General features: G+C 34.6%; 3 protein-coding genes across 3 annotated transcripts; all 3 read right to left on the bottom strand.

Annotated features, from left to right (window-relative positions):
- Positions 1-364: 364 nt before the first annotated feature.
- LOC137836055 (uncharacterized) lies at positions 365-1,262 on the bottom strand. Its single transcript, XM_068644871.2, has one exon. The coding sequence runs from the start codon at positions 1,121-1,123 to the stop codon at positions 521-523; it is 603 nt and encodes a 200-aa protein (XP_068500972.2). The 5' UTR covers positions 1,124-1,262; the 3' UTR covers positions 365-520.
- A 2,325-nt stretch (positions 1,263-3,587) lies between these two features.
- Positions 3,588-7,045, bottom strand: LOC137836052 (uncharacterized). The gene is made up of 7 exons (XM_068644869.2): positions 6,838-7,045; positions 6,598-6,694; positions 6,382-6,506; positions 6,132-6,228; positions 4,500-4,609; positions 3,941-4,015; positions 3,588-3,857 (listed from the first exon to the last, which is right to left on the bottom strand). The coding sequence occupies exons 2-7, from the start codon at positions 6,665-6,667 to the stop codon at positions 3,807-3,809; spliced, it is 528 nt and encodes a 175-aa protein (XP_068500970.1). The 5' UTR covers positions 6,668-6,694; positions 6,838-7,045; the 3' UTR covers positions 3,588-3,806.
- Positions 7,046-7,755: 710 nt separating this feature from the next.
- On the bottom strand, positions 7,756-11,578 carry LOC137836053 (NADH-ubiquinone oxidoreductase 24 kDa subunit). The gene is made up of 10 exons (XM_068644870.2): positions 11,448-11,578; positions 11,330-11,362; positions 11,178-11,243; positions 9,980-10,096; positions 9,330-9,407; positions 9,141-9,246; positions 8,969-9,015; positions 8,389-8,466; positions 8,212-8,277; positions 7,756-8,118 (listed from the first exon to the last, which is right to left on the bottom strand). Exons 1-10 carry the CDS (start codon positions 11,502-11,504, stop codon positions 8,011-8,013), a joined length of 756 nt encoding a protein of 251 aa, XP_068500971.1. The 5' UTR covers positions 11,505-11,578; the 3' UTR covers positions 7,756-8,010.
- Positions 11,579-12,008: the final 430 nt, after the last annotated feature.

Genomic DNA, 12,008 nt, shown 5'->3' with positions numbered 1-12,008 from the left:
AACAACAATCTTTATTGTAAAAAATCAATTCTGTTAATGGTTTAGGATTTATATTCTTGTATTCTAAAAATGAGTACTTTTAAATAGTTTTTATCTATTATTTTATTTATTATCTTATTTCTAAAGAGACATAGCAGGATATTAATATTTTTTATATAATTTTTTTTTTAATTTTTTATAATAAAAAACAATAATAATTTTTTTACGAACACCAAAATACATAAAATCTTGAAAATATAAGATACGAAATACAAATACGTGAAAATATAAGATACAAAATACAAATTTATATGTTATATAATTATTAATTATATATATTAATATCAGTATAATATACAAATTTTCTTTCCTTCTAAACCTCAAATTACAACTCAATGGTTTTTATTTTCATTGGTAAATGTTCCGGAAAAGAAAAATGAAATTGCAACAGTTGTTGCTATTGAAAGAAAATCTAGAGTATTGGCACAAATATACAAGTTGTATTTTCCGCTAAGAAACTAAGAAAATTGAAAGAGTATTATTATTTAATACTGAGAATTGAGTGGTCTTGGGCTTTGGACATGAGCGAGAGGCGAGTGGGCCTGGGCTGAAAGCCCACACGGCGGTGCAAGTGGTGGGACGACGGTCTAATCAGAGTCGTCAAGGCTCTCCTCACAATCTCCCCCTCCACTCCTCCGATCCTCACCACCGAATTCTTCATCGCCGATCTCAGAAGGTTCAGTTTTCTGCCGCTCGACGACGCCGTTTGCTGCCGCTGCTGCTGCCTCTCCGCCAACTGTTTGTGGTACGCGCATCGGAACGAACCAGGATGCGTCGTTGGAGAACACATGCACGTCCTCTTCTCGCCCTCACTCTTCCACGACGACGAGGCCACCGCCTCCTTGTTCGTCTGACTCTTCGTCGCCACCGTCATTGACCGGCGCGCTGGAGACTCCGCGCCCTGCTCCACTGCCAAGAATCTCACCGACGAAGGTGATGAAGATGACGGAAGGTGGGGCTGCACTTCGGCGTTCGCCGAGAAGCATGTTCCGGGAGAGAAATTCGTCGCCGACGTGGACGCAAACGCCGAGGAGTACGAGCGTGGTGACGTTTGAGTTCTTGAAGATGGAGAAGCAATTGACATTGTTGACGCAGTGTAGAGAGAGAGAGAAAGGTTTAGAGTGAGAAGGAGAATAAAGTTGTTTTTGTTTGAAAGTTTGTTAGAGACGGTTGGCTAGGTAGAAGTTGTTAACCAGTAAGCGGTTACGCCAACTGAAGCAAGTCCACTGAGGTTTATATAGGGAGAGAAGAAACGGGGTAAAACGGTAATTGTAGTTTCACTTTTCCGTGTTTTTACCATGTAATTTTTTATTATGTGGTATATAATAGCATACTATAATAAATAAATAATTTATGTTTCATTGGTTTTTGAATTCGAAAAAACAAAAATAAATGAAGCTGACAGAAAACGAAGCAGTATAATTTTTCACAAACGTTGGGCGGCCGTTTGTTTTTCGTTAGGATTTCAGAATGTTGTGGGCTACAAATTAAAAATAAAATAATCAAGAGTATCGTAAAGAATAAAAAATAAATCTTCATTTTGAAATATTTCGAAAATCAATTAAAATATAATATTTTATGATTTTATTAAAAAATCATTAACATGTTAATGATTAAATAAACAATAGAATTAAATAACACTAAGAGTATCAAAGTTTAATAAATAGAAACAAAATACCAAAAATATATTTAGTAATTAAAATACGTGGAAAGTAAAAGTTCAATCAAGTTGAAGTTCAACAACAACTAATATAAATAGGTGATCTGTGTAGTATAATTTTATCTAATAATTGAGTAATTTGATTATGACTTCATCATTGGAGATACACTCCGAGAGTGGGCAACTTCTTCCTGCACCTTACAAATTTCTTCTTGCACCAGCTCACTTTCAGAAAAAACTATTTTGCCCCCTTTACAAAAGGGACTTCTGGATTGTTGTTTTCAAAATATTTTCAGAACGTCTTTTCTATAACATGTTTATGGATTCTGGATTTATAAATTCAGAAATAAAGAAAATGTTCCAGAAAAGATGTTCTTAAATGATTTTTTGTCTTCTAGATTTTCTATTCTATAAATATCTTTTGCTTATGGAACCACATTCCGAAAACACCTAAAACTGTAAAAGATAATTCTGGTATTTTTGAAGAATGTAGGGGTGCAGAAAGAAAAGTATAGAGGTGCAGGAAGAAAAGTATAGAAGTGCAGGAAGAAACACCCCAAGAGTTATCCTGGACCTAGAAGTCAAGCCCAAACCCATATAAACTACCCATATAAACTGATCCAGTAACCAAAAGCTCAAGTCAATATCGAGAGATAAAGTTAATTGTTTCAAGGCACTCTAAGAACAATATATTAACATAGATAAAAATTATTAACTCAGTAATGTTATTATAAACATAATTTATAATTAATATAGTACATATAATCCTAAAATATAAAAATTAAACATATCTAATCGACATGTTTGTGAGTACTAAATGGAAGCAGAAAACCAATAACTAGAGTCTAGAAAGGATCAAAATCGAACTTGTTCTGCAGAATTCTTTTTTCTAGATTTTAGTTTCAAAATTTAATTATGTAAAGAGTAGAGTTTAGATTTTTATCCAATAACAAAAATTTATGTCCGAAAGGAGAACAGGCATATTATTATCTACTTGATATATCTCCACCTAGTAAGGGAACAACAATGTTGCCAAGTTACTGACCAGTTTGCATAGTTTCTTCTCAAACTTGCCAAGTTCGAGATACCTGGAAGATTTCGTTAAAACTCTTCAAACAGATCATGGTGGAGAACACTTGTTTGATATCGTTGTTGGAATTTTTCAAGGGAAAGAAATTGGGAAGATTCATCAAGGGTGAGCTATGAACTGCCCATATTATAATATGAGATCACCTTCAATATAATATAATAATGTATGAGTTATCCATATAATATAGCATGCCATCAACTTCAATCCAAAACCAGACATTGAACTTTAAGGTTTTGGCTTCAAAGTGGTGTCATGGTATATGTCTATCGATTGATCCTCGAGTTCTACGAATGAACCCATTGACATGGCATTACAAGAACATTTAGCATGTCATTTGGTTTTCCAGTACAAAAAGAAAAGGAGAAAACATCTCTTACCCTTTTCAAGTGAGGAATAGAGAAGCAAAACATTATTTATACACAATGTAAATCCTCTCCATGCACGCGAACCCTCTATTGTGGCCTTGCCTTCTGTATGAGTTCCCCTTGGACAAAAGCAACACCACTTTTCTGCACATGGCTGATATTTCTTATATATTTTCTCTTTTATAAGGGTAAATAAATATTAATACATAAAAGTTATTGTACTTTTATAGAGTATCACAAGTCTTTATGAGAATCAGTGTTCTAATCTAACACAGTAACAATCTTCATCATGCTGCTTTTGTGCGGAAATGACAATTCCTTACTGGTGAGATTAACACAGAAACATGAACTTGGCAATTTCATAAACTGTTGATTGAAACTTCAAAAAGAAAATAATTTTTACCTAAACTCTGAATCCAGGAGACTCAAAAAGTTGCAAAAAACTGTCAAGGAATGTGAAAAACTGAATCAACCTCAAGAGCTTTTCAAACTGGCTCCAAAACAGCTAGTGGCTGAAAAGCATTGGCATTACAAGAATCCCAAGAAGAAAGAGAACAAAGGTACTGTGCACTTTTCATTTCCACATGAAATATATTACAAGAATCATATGAATAGAGTTTACAAATTTATCTTTCACGAGAACAAGCTAGTTTCAATCAACAGGGACTTCAACATCCATTTTTAGGTCAGATTGACCAAGAACCTGTGACAAATTAAAATAAAATATTAAATCAAACATAGCAGTCATCCAGTGTACAGAAGAAATACATAACAAAATGTACAAACCTTAATGAAGTCATCCAACGTCAAGTAGGAGTCTTTTGTGTATCCCGCTTCTTTTAGAACTTGACTGAGAACTTCCTGCAAATCAAACACAGAACAGAATTAGCCAAACTCAGTTAAATCTAATATAATACAAGCACAACTGAAAAGGTGGATAGCTTTCGTTGAATGGATATGCAATTAACTTATAGCATATAGGTAATATACAAAAGGCAGAAACAAATTGTATCTACCAAAAACTAGAGAAATCTATTGGTTACCATTTTAGCCATTAGCTTCCCCTTTAGAGAACTTGCAATAGAGATGTGATCAATATGTAACTCAACAACCCAAATTATATAGTGACGAACTTCTATTTGTAATTGTAACCAATAATGAATATACTGATCCTAGGAAACTATATGATACTAAACTCAGACTTCAGCATACCAAATTTGAAACAGGGATGTCAAACCAGTAACAAGTGATGCTGCCCCTTAATGAAGACCTACTTTTTTTATTTAGCAACTACTTCATGATTAAACAATACAGGGAAGTGAACAGATTGTTGGTGATATGATACCTCTCTTTGGTCATCGGACATGAATGAACCTGACAAATCTTTTAGCACTTCCAATATGTCTTTGAAAGACACCTTTCCATTACGATCTGAATCAAAGACTTTGAAAATAACTGCAAAAAGCTAGAAACTATAAGTACAATGACGGTAGCAAAAGATATTATTGTAATTTATTAAGAAAAAAATTAACAATTTCCCTGCCCACAAAGAATTCCCTCTTTCAATGATGAAAACCATTGAATAATTCATGACATTTGAACTCCGTATTTGCATTAGCAATTTCTCACCATTTTACTACATTGTCGCAGCTATCAGCTCTTCCAAATATATTAACAAAGACTATATACATAGGAGCTGAAGTTTTCTAACTCAGTGTTGGATCCTACTAAAAAGACTACTTATATCACATATAAGTTCTAACTAATATGACTACATGTGAAAAATAGACAATTTTATACGTTATCATTTAGAAATGAATTATTTTGCTTGCTTATCTCTACTTGTGTCTCATCCTATCTTCAAATTATGTGAGATGAAGGAAGGTGAGTCTTGAAGCAACAGTGAGGTTGTTGCCCTTGATCTAGAGGTCGGGTTTCAAATCCAGAAAACAGTCTCTCTACTTGAGGGGATAAGGCTATGATATCTACCCATCAATCCCCACCAAGCAGGAGCATTGTACACAGGACCGCCCTTTTATTTGTGAGATGCAGAGACATCTACTTCATCCAAATGCAGAACCTGAATCTCCTAAAGAATAATTCTGAATCAATAGAATGAGAACAACTTGACAAGTACGATCTACGTCTAAAAAAATAGAGAAAATTCAGTTAAGTGTTATGTTTTCATCCACTGACCACCCTAAAAGTCACTTCTCTTCTTTGTAGGATCCTATAGATACTATTGTTAGATTTCCTTAGCCAAGCCTCGGGAATCCTCATAAAGATGGGTTTACAACAGTCCCTAATATAGGATTCTTGTAGGGAAATTGATTAAAATTAATGACCACAGTTAGTTATTGGTTGGTCAGCATTAATAACTGAAAGACTGGGAGTTATATTTATATCATAGTACATGATTCGTTGGTTGGTGATACTAATTAATAGGCAAGAGGTTATATGCTTAGTTCATTATCCAAAATGAATTTAACCAACATTGCATTCAATTGGAGCAGATAAAGTTAGATAAGTCTGCCCAAAATTTCCATAACCCGTGTATGGCAGCAAGTTTTCCCTCTCAACCATTTTCAGGTGCTTATAAGTGCGCAGTCCAAACCTTTTCTAACTGAAATATGAAATTTAGAAACCTGCAATGTGTGGCAGGCAAGAGAGAATCTCATTATCCCATACAGAACTTAGAATGTGAACATAACTATGGAACTGTGAGTTTCACTCTGAGACTTTAGGATTGGGATAAGCAACAGAAAATGGCATCTTCACCATTGAACATCCCAAAAATTGAATTAGGTCTTCCCTTGAGACCAAGGTCAGAACTTAGGAACCTCGGTGAACAGTGAGAATGCAAAACCAATCCCTAACTTAAAATACATCTTCTAACTCCCAAAGTCAAACTATAATTCATAAAAACAACATCGGAGAGCATTGAATAACTCTGATGTACGATGTAACTAAAACGTACGCTCTATTTTTTGTTGTGCATTAGCTTTGGCACTGAATGCAGATAAGAAGGCCACAAAGTCTTTAAAATTCAAACCGTCCACCATCTTGAGCAGCCTCTGCAAACAAGCACAAAGATCATCAACAACGATAAACTAGATCACACACCACCCTGTAGCATGTAGTGATGGGAAAACAAAGTACATAAACTCCAAAACAATTGAGAACAAACGTTAGGGTCGAAATGGCCGCAAAGCGAAAAAAGTGAGCACCTGGGAAAGTGGATTCATGGCAAATTCAGGGACGGACAAGAACTCATCAGCCGAAATAAATCCCTTGGCATTGCGGTCAAGTTGACAAAATCTTTGATATAATGACACAATTTCCTGCTGGGAAACTGAGCTTGAAACCCAATTTCAGATCTTAATTAATGTTAAAAAAATGGACAGTAATAAAGGAACAACAGGGGAGAGAGAGAGATGAACTACATAAATTATTGCAGTGTTCTTGAACTTCCTCGATGTCGTATTGAGTTAACATAGATGATGCAGTCCCCATCACTGGTTTTGGGATTCAAACCAAAATCTGCAGAAGCATCGATTATTACTAACTTAACCACTCCACTGGACTGGAGAATAGTGAACACCACATGATATTTTCAGTGCATACAGTAGAACAGTAAAAGGAGAAAAAACAGAATATTCACAAAAGGGGAAAAGAAAGAAAACCTGAAGAGCAGAGATGAAATGGTTGGGGTGGATTGAACAGACACGTACACGCTTCAGACCACCTGCGAATATATACTCGTGTCTTGCTTTGTCATCATCGACTCTACCGAAGGCACCAATGCCCTGTTGCGTTGCGATGCTACCCGCAAACTGGTGACCGTCGACCTTTTCACATGTATCTCTAATTAAATTTCTTTCTAACTCGATTTAATAAAAATATAAACAAATTATTAAATATAAAATCAATTATGTTGAAAAATAGTATCATTAACATTAATCAATGATAACATAAATAAATATATATACATTTTACAGCATAGTCTTGTATAAGTTTTTGGTACAAGATTTAACACAAAATTTATGTAATCTCACAAAATTGAACACAAATTATTTATGGTTTTTTGTATTTTCGATTTTTTTAATTCCTTATTTTTCATACTTTATTTTTCTCGCCTAAAAACAAACAAAGCATAAGGAAATTGTTACCTAACATGTTATTCTGTAATAAATTTAAATTTAACTTTCGGAAAGCATGAGTAAAACTTGGCATAGATTAAATTTTATCCTCTTTTTCAAAATATTCTTCAATGCTCGATCTTTAACTTTCGTCGGTCCCTAACACATGATATCAGCGAGAAAACCAATAAACCAAATCCATGGACTATTCTACATTTGTCGGCAGTTATTCAGGAATGTCATAAAATTAAAAGAAGAGTGATGCACGTAACAAGGGTTAGCTTGGTGAACCTTGAGGACTTACTCTGATTGTCAAATTTGATATAAATTTCACAATCAAACTTCATTTTCAACCTTCGGAATTGGCAATTATCAAGAAAGTGAATGTTGCATTAAAAACGATAGCTCTACCCTACTACACTCCCACATGGGTAATAGGTACTAACTAACGTGATTCACTTCTTAACATCGTAATCTCAAATTTCATTCAAGATGATTAATGTACAGAGTACAGAAAAGGCATAGCATAGATACGCTTGGAAAGTAATAAACAATCCAAGATATTGATGGCGTTTATGACACTTTTTAGAGGAAGCCATCTTGGCAGTTGTTAATACAAAAATTGGTTGAGCATCTAATAATCTGACAATGTTTTCAATTAAGGCAAACTCGAACTCGTGCAAGCCACACATTATTGAAGGCAAAACGTATCACACTTCAGCAGGAATCAAGGTCACGGCATGGAGGAGGCTTGGGCTCGCCTAACAAAGTAGTATTCCCTCCTTCAGGTCCACACTTAATCCGTTGGGGATTTTGCGTGCCGTGCTGAAGAAAAAGAAACCAGATTCATAATTTAACAAGGTTTAAAGTTTCTAAAACATGGGCAGTGTTAAAATAGATTATGGTCAATGTCCTTACCGGAGGCTTCTCACCCTTTCTCAGCTTTTCTACTATCTCAACTACTTTCTCTGGGGTTACATCTTCCTGTAATAGGCATCAATATGACATGTTAAAAAGAGTGTTTCAGAAGCAAATCGCACAACAACATCCCCCCTCCCCTAGGAAAAAAATAGAGAAAAAAGAGGAAAGACGGACATAGTAATTATATGTGTATCCCTCTGATCCATTTGAATAATCGGCCACTGTAATCATAGGAGCATTCACACAGCATCCCTGCACAAGACCAATAAAGTCAATCGTTCACCATTGGTTGATCAATAAAATTACCCAAGAACATCAAGTGGTCACTCTAGACTACATATAGGAATGTATCCGGATTCAGTAAATACAGAAGACAGGTATGCACCTCTTTCGCATCCTCTTGGATTTTATTTTTCTCTGAAACAACAAAAGCTGTACACCACATTAGGTGATCCTCTTTTTCTATCAGTTAGATATTATGTCCTATTAAGTTTGTTTTAATAGTTCCTATGCTAACAATGAAAGGAACTTCTATAATAACCTAATATTACTGGAAAAAGGTCAAACACTACTTCATAAATTCATGATTGATATCACACACATATCCAAAATTATGACAACACTGTTAGCCAAACAGTTCAGTTTTGTACTTAATGCAATTTTTCCCTCTAAAAACAATTGTAGTGCCAGCGCATATCAAGCAATAATATAACTCTAAAAACAACAAACTAGACACAACTAAAATAAGACTCACCATGCATTCCATTTCTCCAACAGAAAACAAACCATCTGCTGTTACTTCTGCAATTCAGAGGTAAAAGGAAACTAATTATCAGAAAATGCATATGGTTCCAGTTTGTCATGAATACGATACAATTCAATGACAACCTACAGATAATGGGAGAAATTAAGACAGGTGAACTAACCATTGCGCTTCACTCCCAAGTGTTTCAATAAGGCTTCTTCAATTCCTCGTGAACCGCGTATCATACAAGGTGTTGTTCCACAAACCAACAGATGGTACGTCCCAACCTGAAAGCAAGTTAGTCCAGCTAAGCTTTGGCCTAACGTGGATTAGGAATACTAAAAATCGTTAGAGTGTAGTATTATTTCACCTTAGCTCGATTGAACATGGAGTAAAATGTGGCAACCTCATAGACCCGTACAGGAGGAACCTCTACAATATTTGCTACCTAAATAATCCAAAACTTGTTAATAATAAAGAATAACATAACTTTTTGCATTAGAAAGAAAATTAAACTACAGATTCCAAACATTATGTAAATTTGGGATTCTCACTGAATCATCATCAGTGACAAGAAGCTACAAGTAAAACTCGACCAAATAATCATGAGTATTTACATAGAAGAACAAATAATCTGTACATCAAACCTTGTTGAATGCATAGATTTTAGGCATAGCATATTAGCATGTATGTCAACCAACAGAATGATATTTGAGCAAAAGAATGTACAGTACATACAAACTATATAAAGTCTTCACTCTGACAATCTTAACAATAATTTCAAAAGGATCATCATTGCTGCAAATTTATTGTGTACGCTGTTGCAAGAATTTCAAGACTTCATGGGAATTATTAAGGGTCTTATTCAACTTAGTACTTAATAACAGACACTATCTACTGAGCACAGTAACCTTTTCCAACCAACAGGGGGTACAGAACCGGCTTAGAGAATCAGACATAGTTCTTTGATATGTTTCTACATTTTCTAAGAAGAATACATCAAGAAGGAGGCCAACATACCGCATTCATTGCAGAAACAGTGAGCCAGCCTCCATGCTGCTGCTGGGCAAGATCCAAAAGCGGAATCACTGCAGATTGCTTATAGTTGGATGGATAGTGAGATAAAATCTCCTTAACCTGTAATTAGCACGTACTAAAACCATCAAATATTTATATTATGGGTCAGGTACCAAAAAGGATCAAACATGTAATTTTAATAGTTAACTAGAGATCCACAAATATTAGAAATATTATGATAACGAACCAATCAATAAGGCATTGAATCATATCACTCTACACTTACTCAGACTAAGAAAATGTACTCTGCCTTAACTCTGCGATAAGGAATTGAATCACATCACTCTACACCAAGGTTATAGAATTGAGATTTAAATCATGAAGTGTTGAGCTAATTTTCGAATCGCGAATTGTAATTTTGTATTGAATCATGATATTAAGGTAGAATGAAAAATTACTTCAAATATATCATAGAAATTATATCTAATGTTCAACATATTTATGTAAACAATTTAAACTAGAAATAGATAAAAGCAACTTAAGAAGAACTCTTACAAAAAAACTATTAGTTATATATATACAAGTTTCTGAAGTCTTTATTTTAGATGACAGAAACAAAATCATCAAATAGCAAAATAGAGTACATGCCTTGAATGAGCGAATGAAAAAAATAAGTGAAATAATAAAATAGTATAAGTTCACAAGTGTTCTTTCAAATTCCTTTTCATTTAAAAACTTAACCTCACAAGAATTTTTTATTTTTTTCATAATTGATGAGAAAGTAAAAATATATGAATCATAGAATTGTGTAAATCACGTTGGCGATACGAAACTACGTAGATTTATCGAAGCTTCATAAGATAGTCATTCAAAATTCATCTTGGGATACAATGAAGTAGATAAACAAAATGTATAGAAGTGTAAGATTTGAATCGTGAATAGTAAGATTCTGATAACCATCGTCTGCACTCTATAGTGATCAAGCGTCAAATTAAACACAACAACCAAGAAAGTTTGAAAACAGGAAACACATATAGCAGAATTACCCCAACCCACGACAAAACCGATAATAAGCTATATGATTGAACTAATAATCTTCAGCAGTGCCCGTCACAACATTTTCTGTATTTTGATGGCGAACTACTAAACGATAAATTATCAAAAATCAGAATATGGAAATTTAAAGTGCAATGAAGCATACCTTTGCTTTGTTGGGATCGGTGAATTCCCATGGAAGGTTAGGGTTGTTGTCCGGCGAGTCAAGGTGCTATGTCAATGGAAAGTGCATATAGTAACAATCAAAAATACAAAACGGAAACTGAGAGAATTGAAGCGAAGACGAAGAGCACTTACGTAGTTCAGAGCGGTTGAGAAAGCCCTCGAAGGCTGAGAAAGGGAAAAAATCAAATAAAAATATGGACAGAAATCGGAAAACGGAGTGAGAAAACGAGAGAGAAAACGGAAGGAAAACCTGACGGAAAATGTGACGGATCTCGTTGAAGCGATTCGCTGCTATGCGTGCCAGCATTTTCAAGCAGCTACACGGAGCAGATCGCAGAGAGAGAGAGAGAGAGAGAGAGAGAGAGAGAGAACGCGAGAGAGAAACTAGAGAAGGTAAAACTGAGGGGTGTAGTGAAAGAGAGCATGGAAAGGTGGCAGCATCTTGGCCGTTGGATCTCATCAATAGATAATGTACACATCAATGAATCGGGACAAATTCTCTCCGCACCACATCAATTCCAACATGCACCTCTGCTATTCAAAATGACAAAATTACCCCTGCCAAATGACGAAAATAACCTTAAATAAAAGTAGGGTACGGTGTAGATAAAAATTATTTTCGAAATCTTTTATCCGGAAATATTCTGAAATTGAATTAACACATTTTTTAATTTTGAAATTTTTTATTCCGAATACATTTTCAATTTTGTGTTTCAGAATTTTTTTTTCCGAAATGTATTTGTTTAATTTTGAATTATATTTACTATTTTGGATTAAAATTCGAAATAGGAGTAATTTTGGAAATTTTATA

Source organism: Phaseolus vulgaris, chromosome 5 (genome assembly GCF_051622355.1).
Source record: "Phaseolus vulgaris cultivar YP4 chromosome 5, ASM5162235v1, whole genome shotgun sequence".
NCBI classification, from domain to species: domain Eukaryota; kingdom Viridiplantae; phylum Streptophyta; class Magnoliopsida; order Fabales; family Fabaceae; genus Phaseolus; species Phaseolus vulgaris.
The sequence above is the reverse complement of the archived record's forward strand: the minus strand, read 5'-3'. Positions and strand labels throughout refer to the sequence as shown.

Bases quoted from the DNA above. Each gene is read 5' to 3' on its own strand.
- LOC137836055 (XM_068644871.2), bottom strand. From the start codon at position 1,123: ATGTCAATTGCTTCTCCATCTTCAAGAACTCAAACGTCACCACGCTCG.
- LOC137836052 (XM_068644869.2), bottom strand. From the start codon at position 6,667: ATGGGGACTGCATCATCTATGTTAACTCAATACGACATCGAGGAAGTT. The intron at 4,016-4,499 runs GTATCATATCAC...TTTGATTTGCAG, and splicing joins TGTCCGATGACCAAAGAGAG to GAAGTTCTCAGTCAAGTTCT. The intron at 3,858-3,940 runs GTTTGTACATTT...AATTTGTCACAG, and splicing joins CGTTGGATGACTTCATTAAG to GTTCTTGGTCAATCTGACCT.
- LOC137836053 (XM_068644870.2), bottom strand. From the start codon at position 11,504: ATGCTGGCACGCATAGCAGCGAATCGCTTCAACGAGATCCGTCACATT. The intron at 11,244-11,329 runs GTAAGTGCTCTT...CCATTGACATAG, and splicing joins TCTCAACCGCTCTGAACTAC to CACCTTGACTCGCCGGACAA. The intron at 9,247-9,329 runs GTGAAATAATAC...ACTTGCTTTCAG, and splicing joins CCATGTTCAATCGAGCTAAG to GTTGGGACGTACCATCTGTT.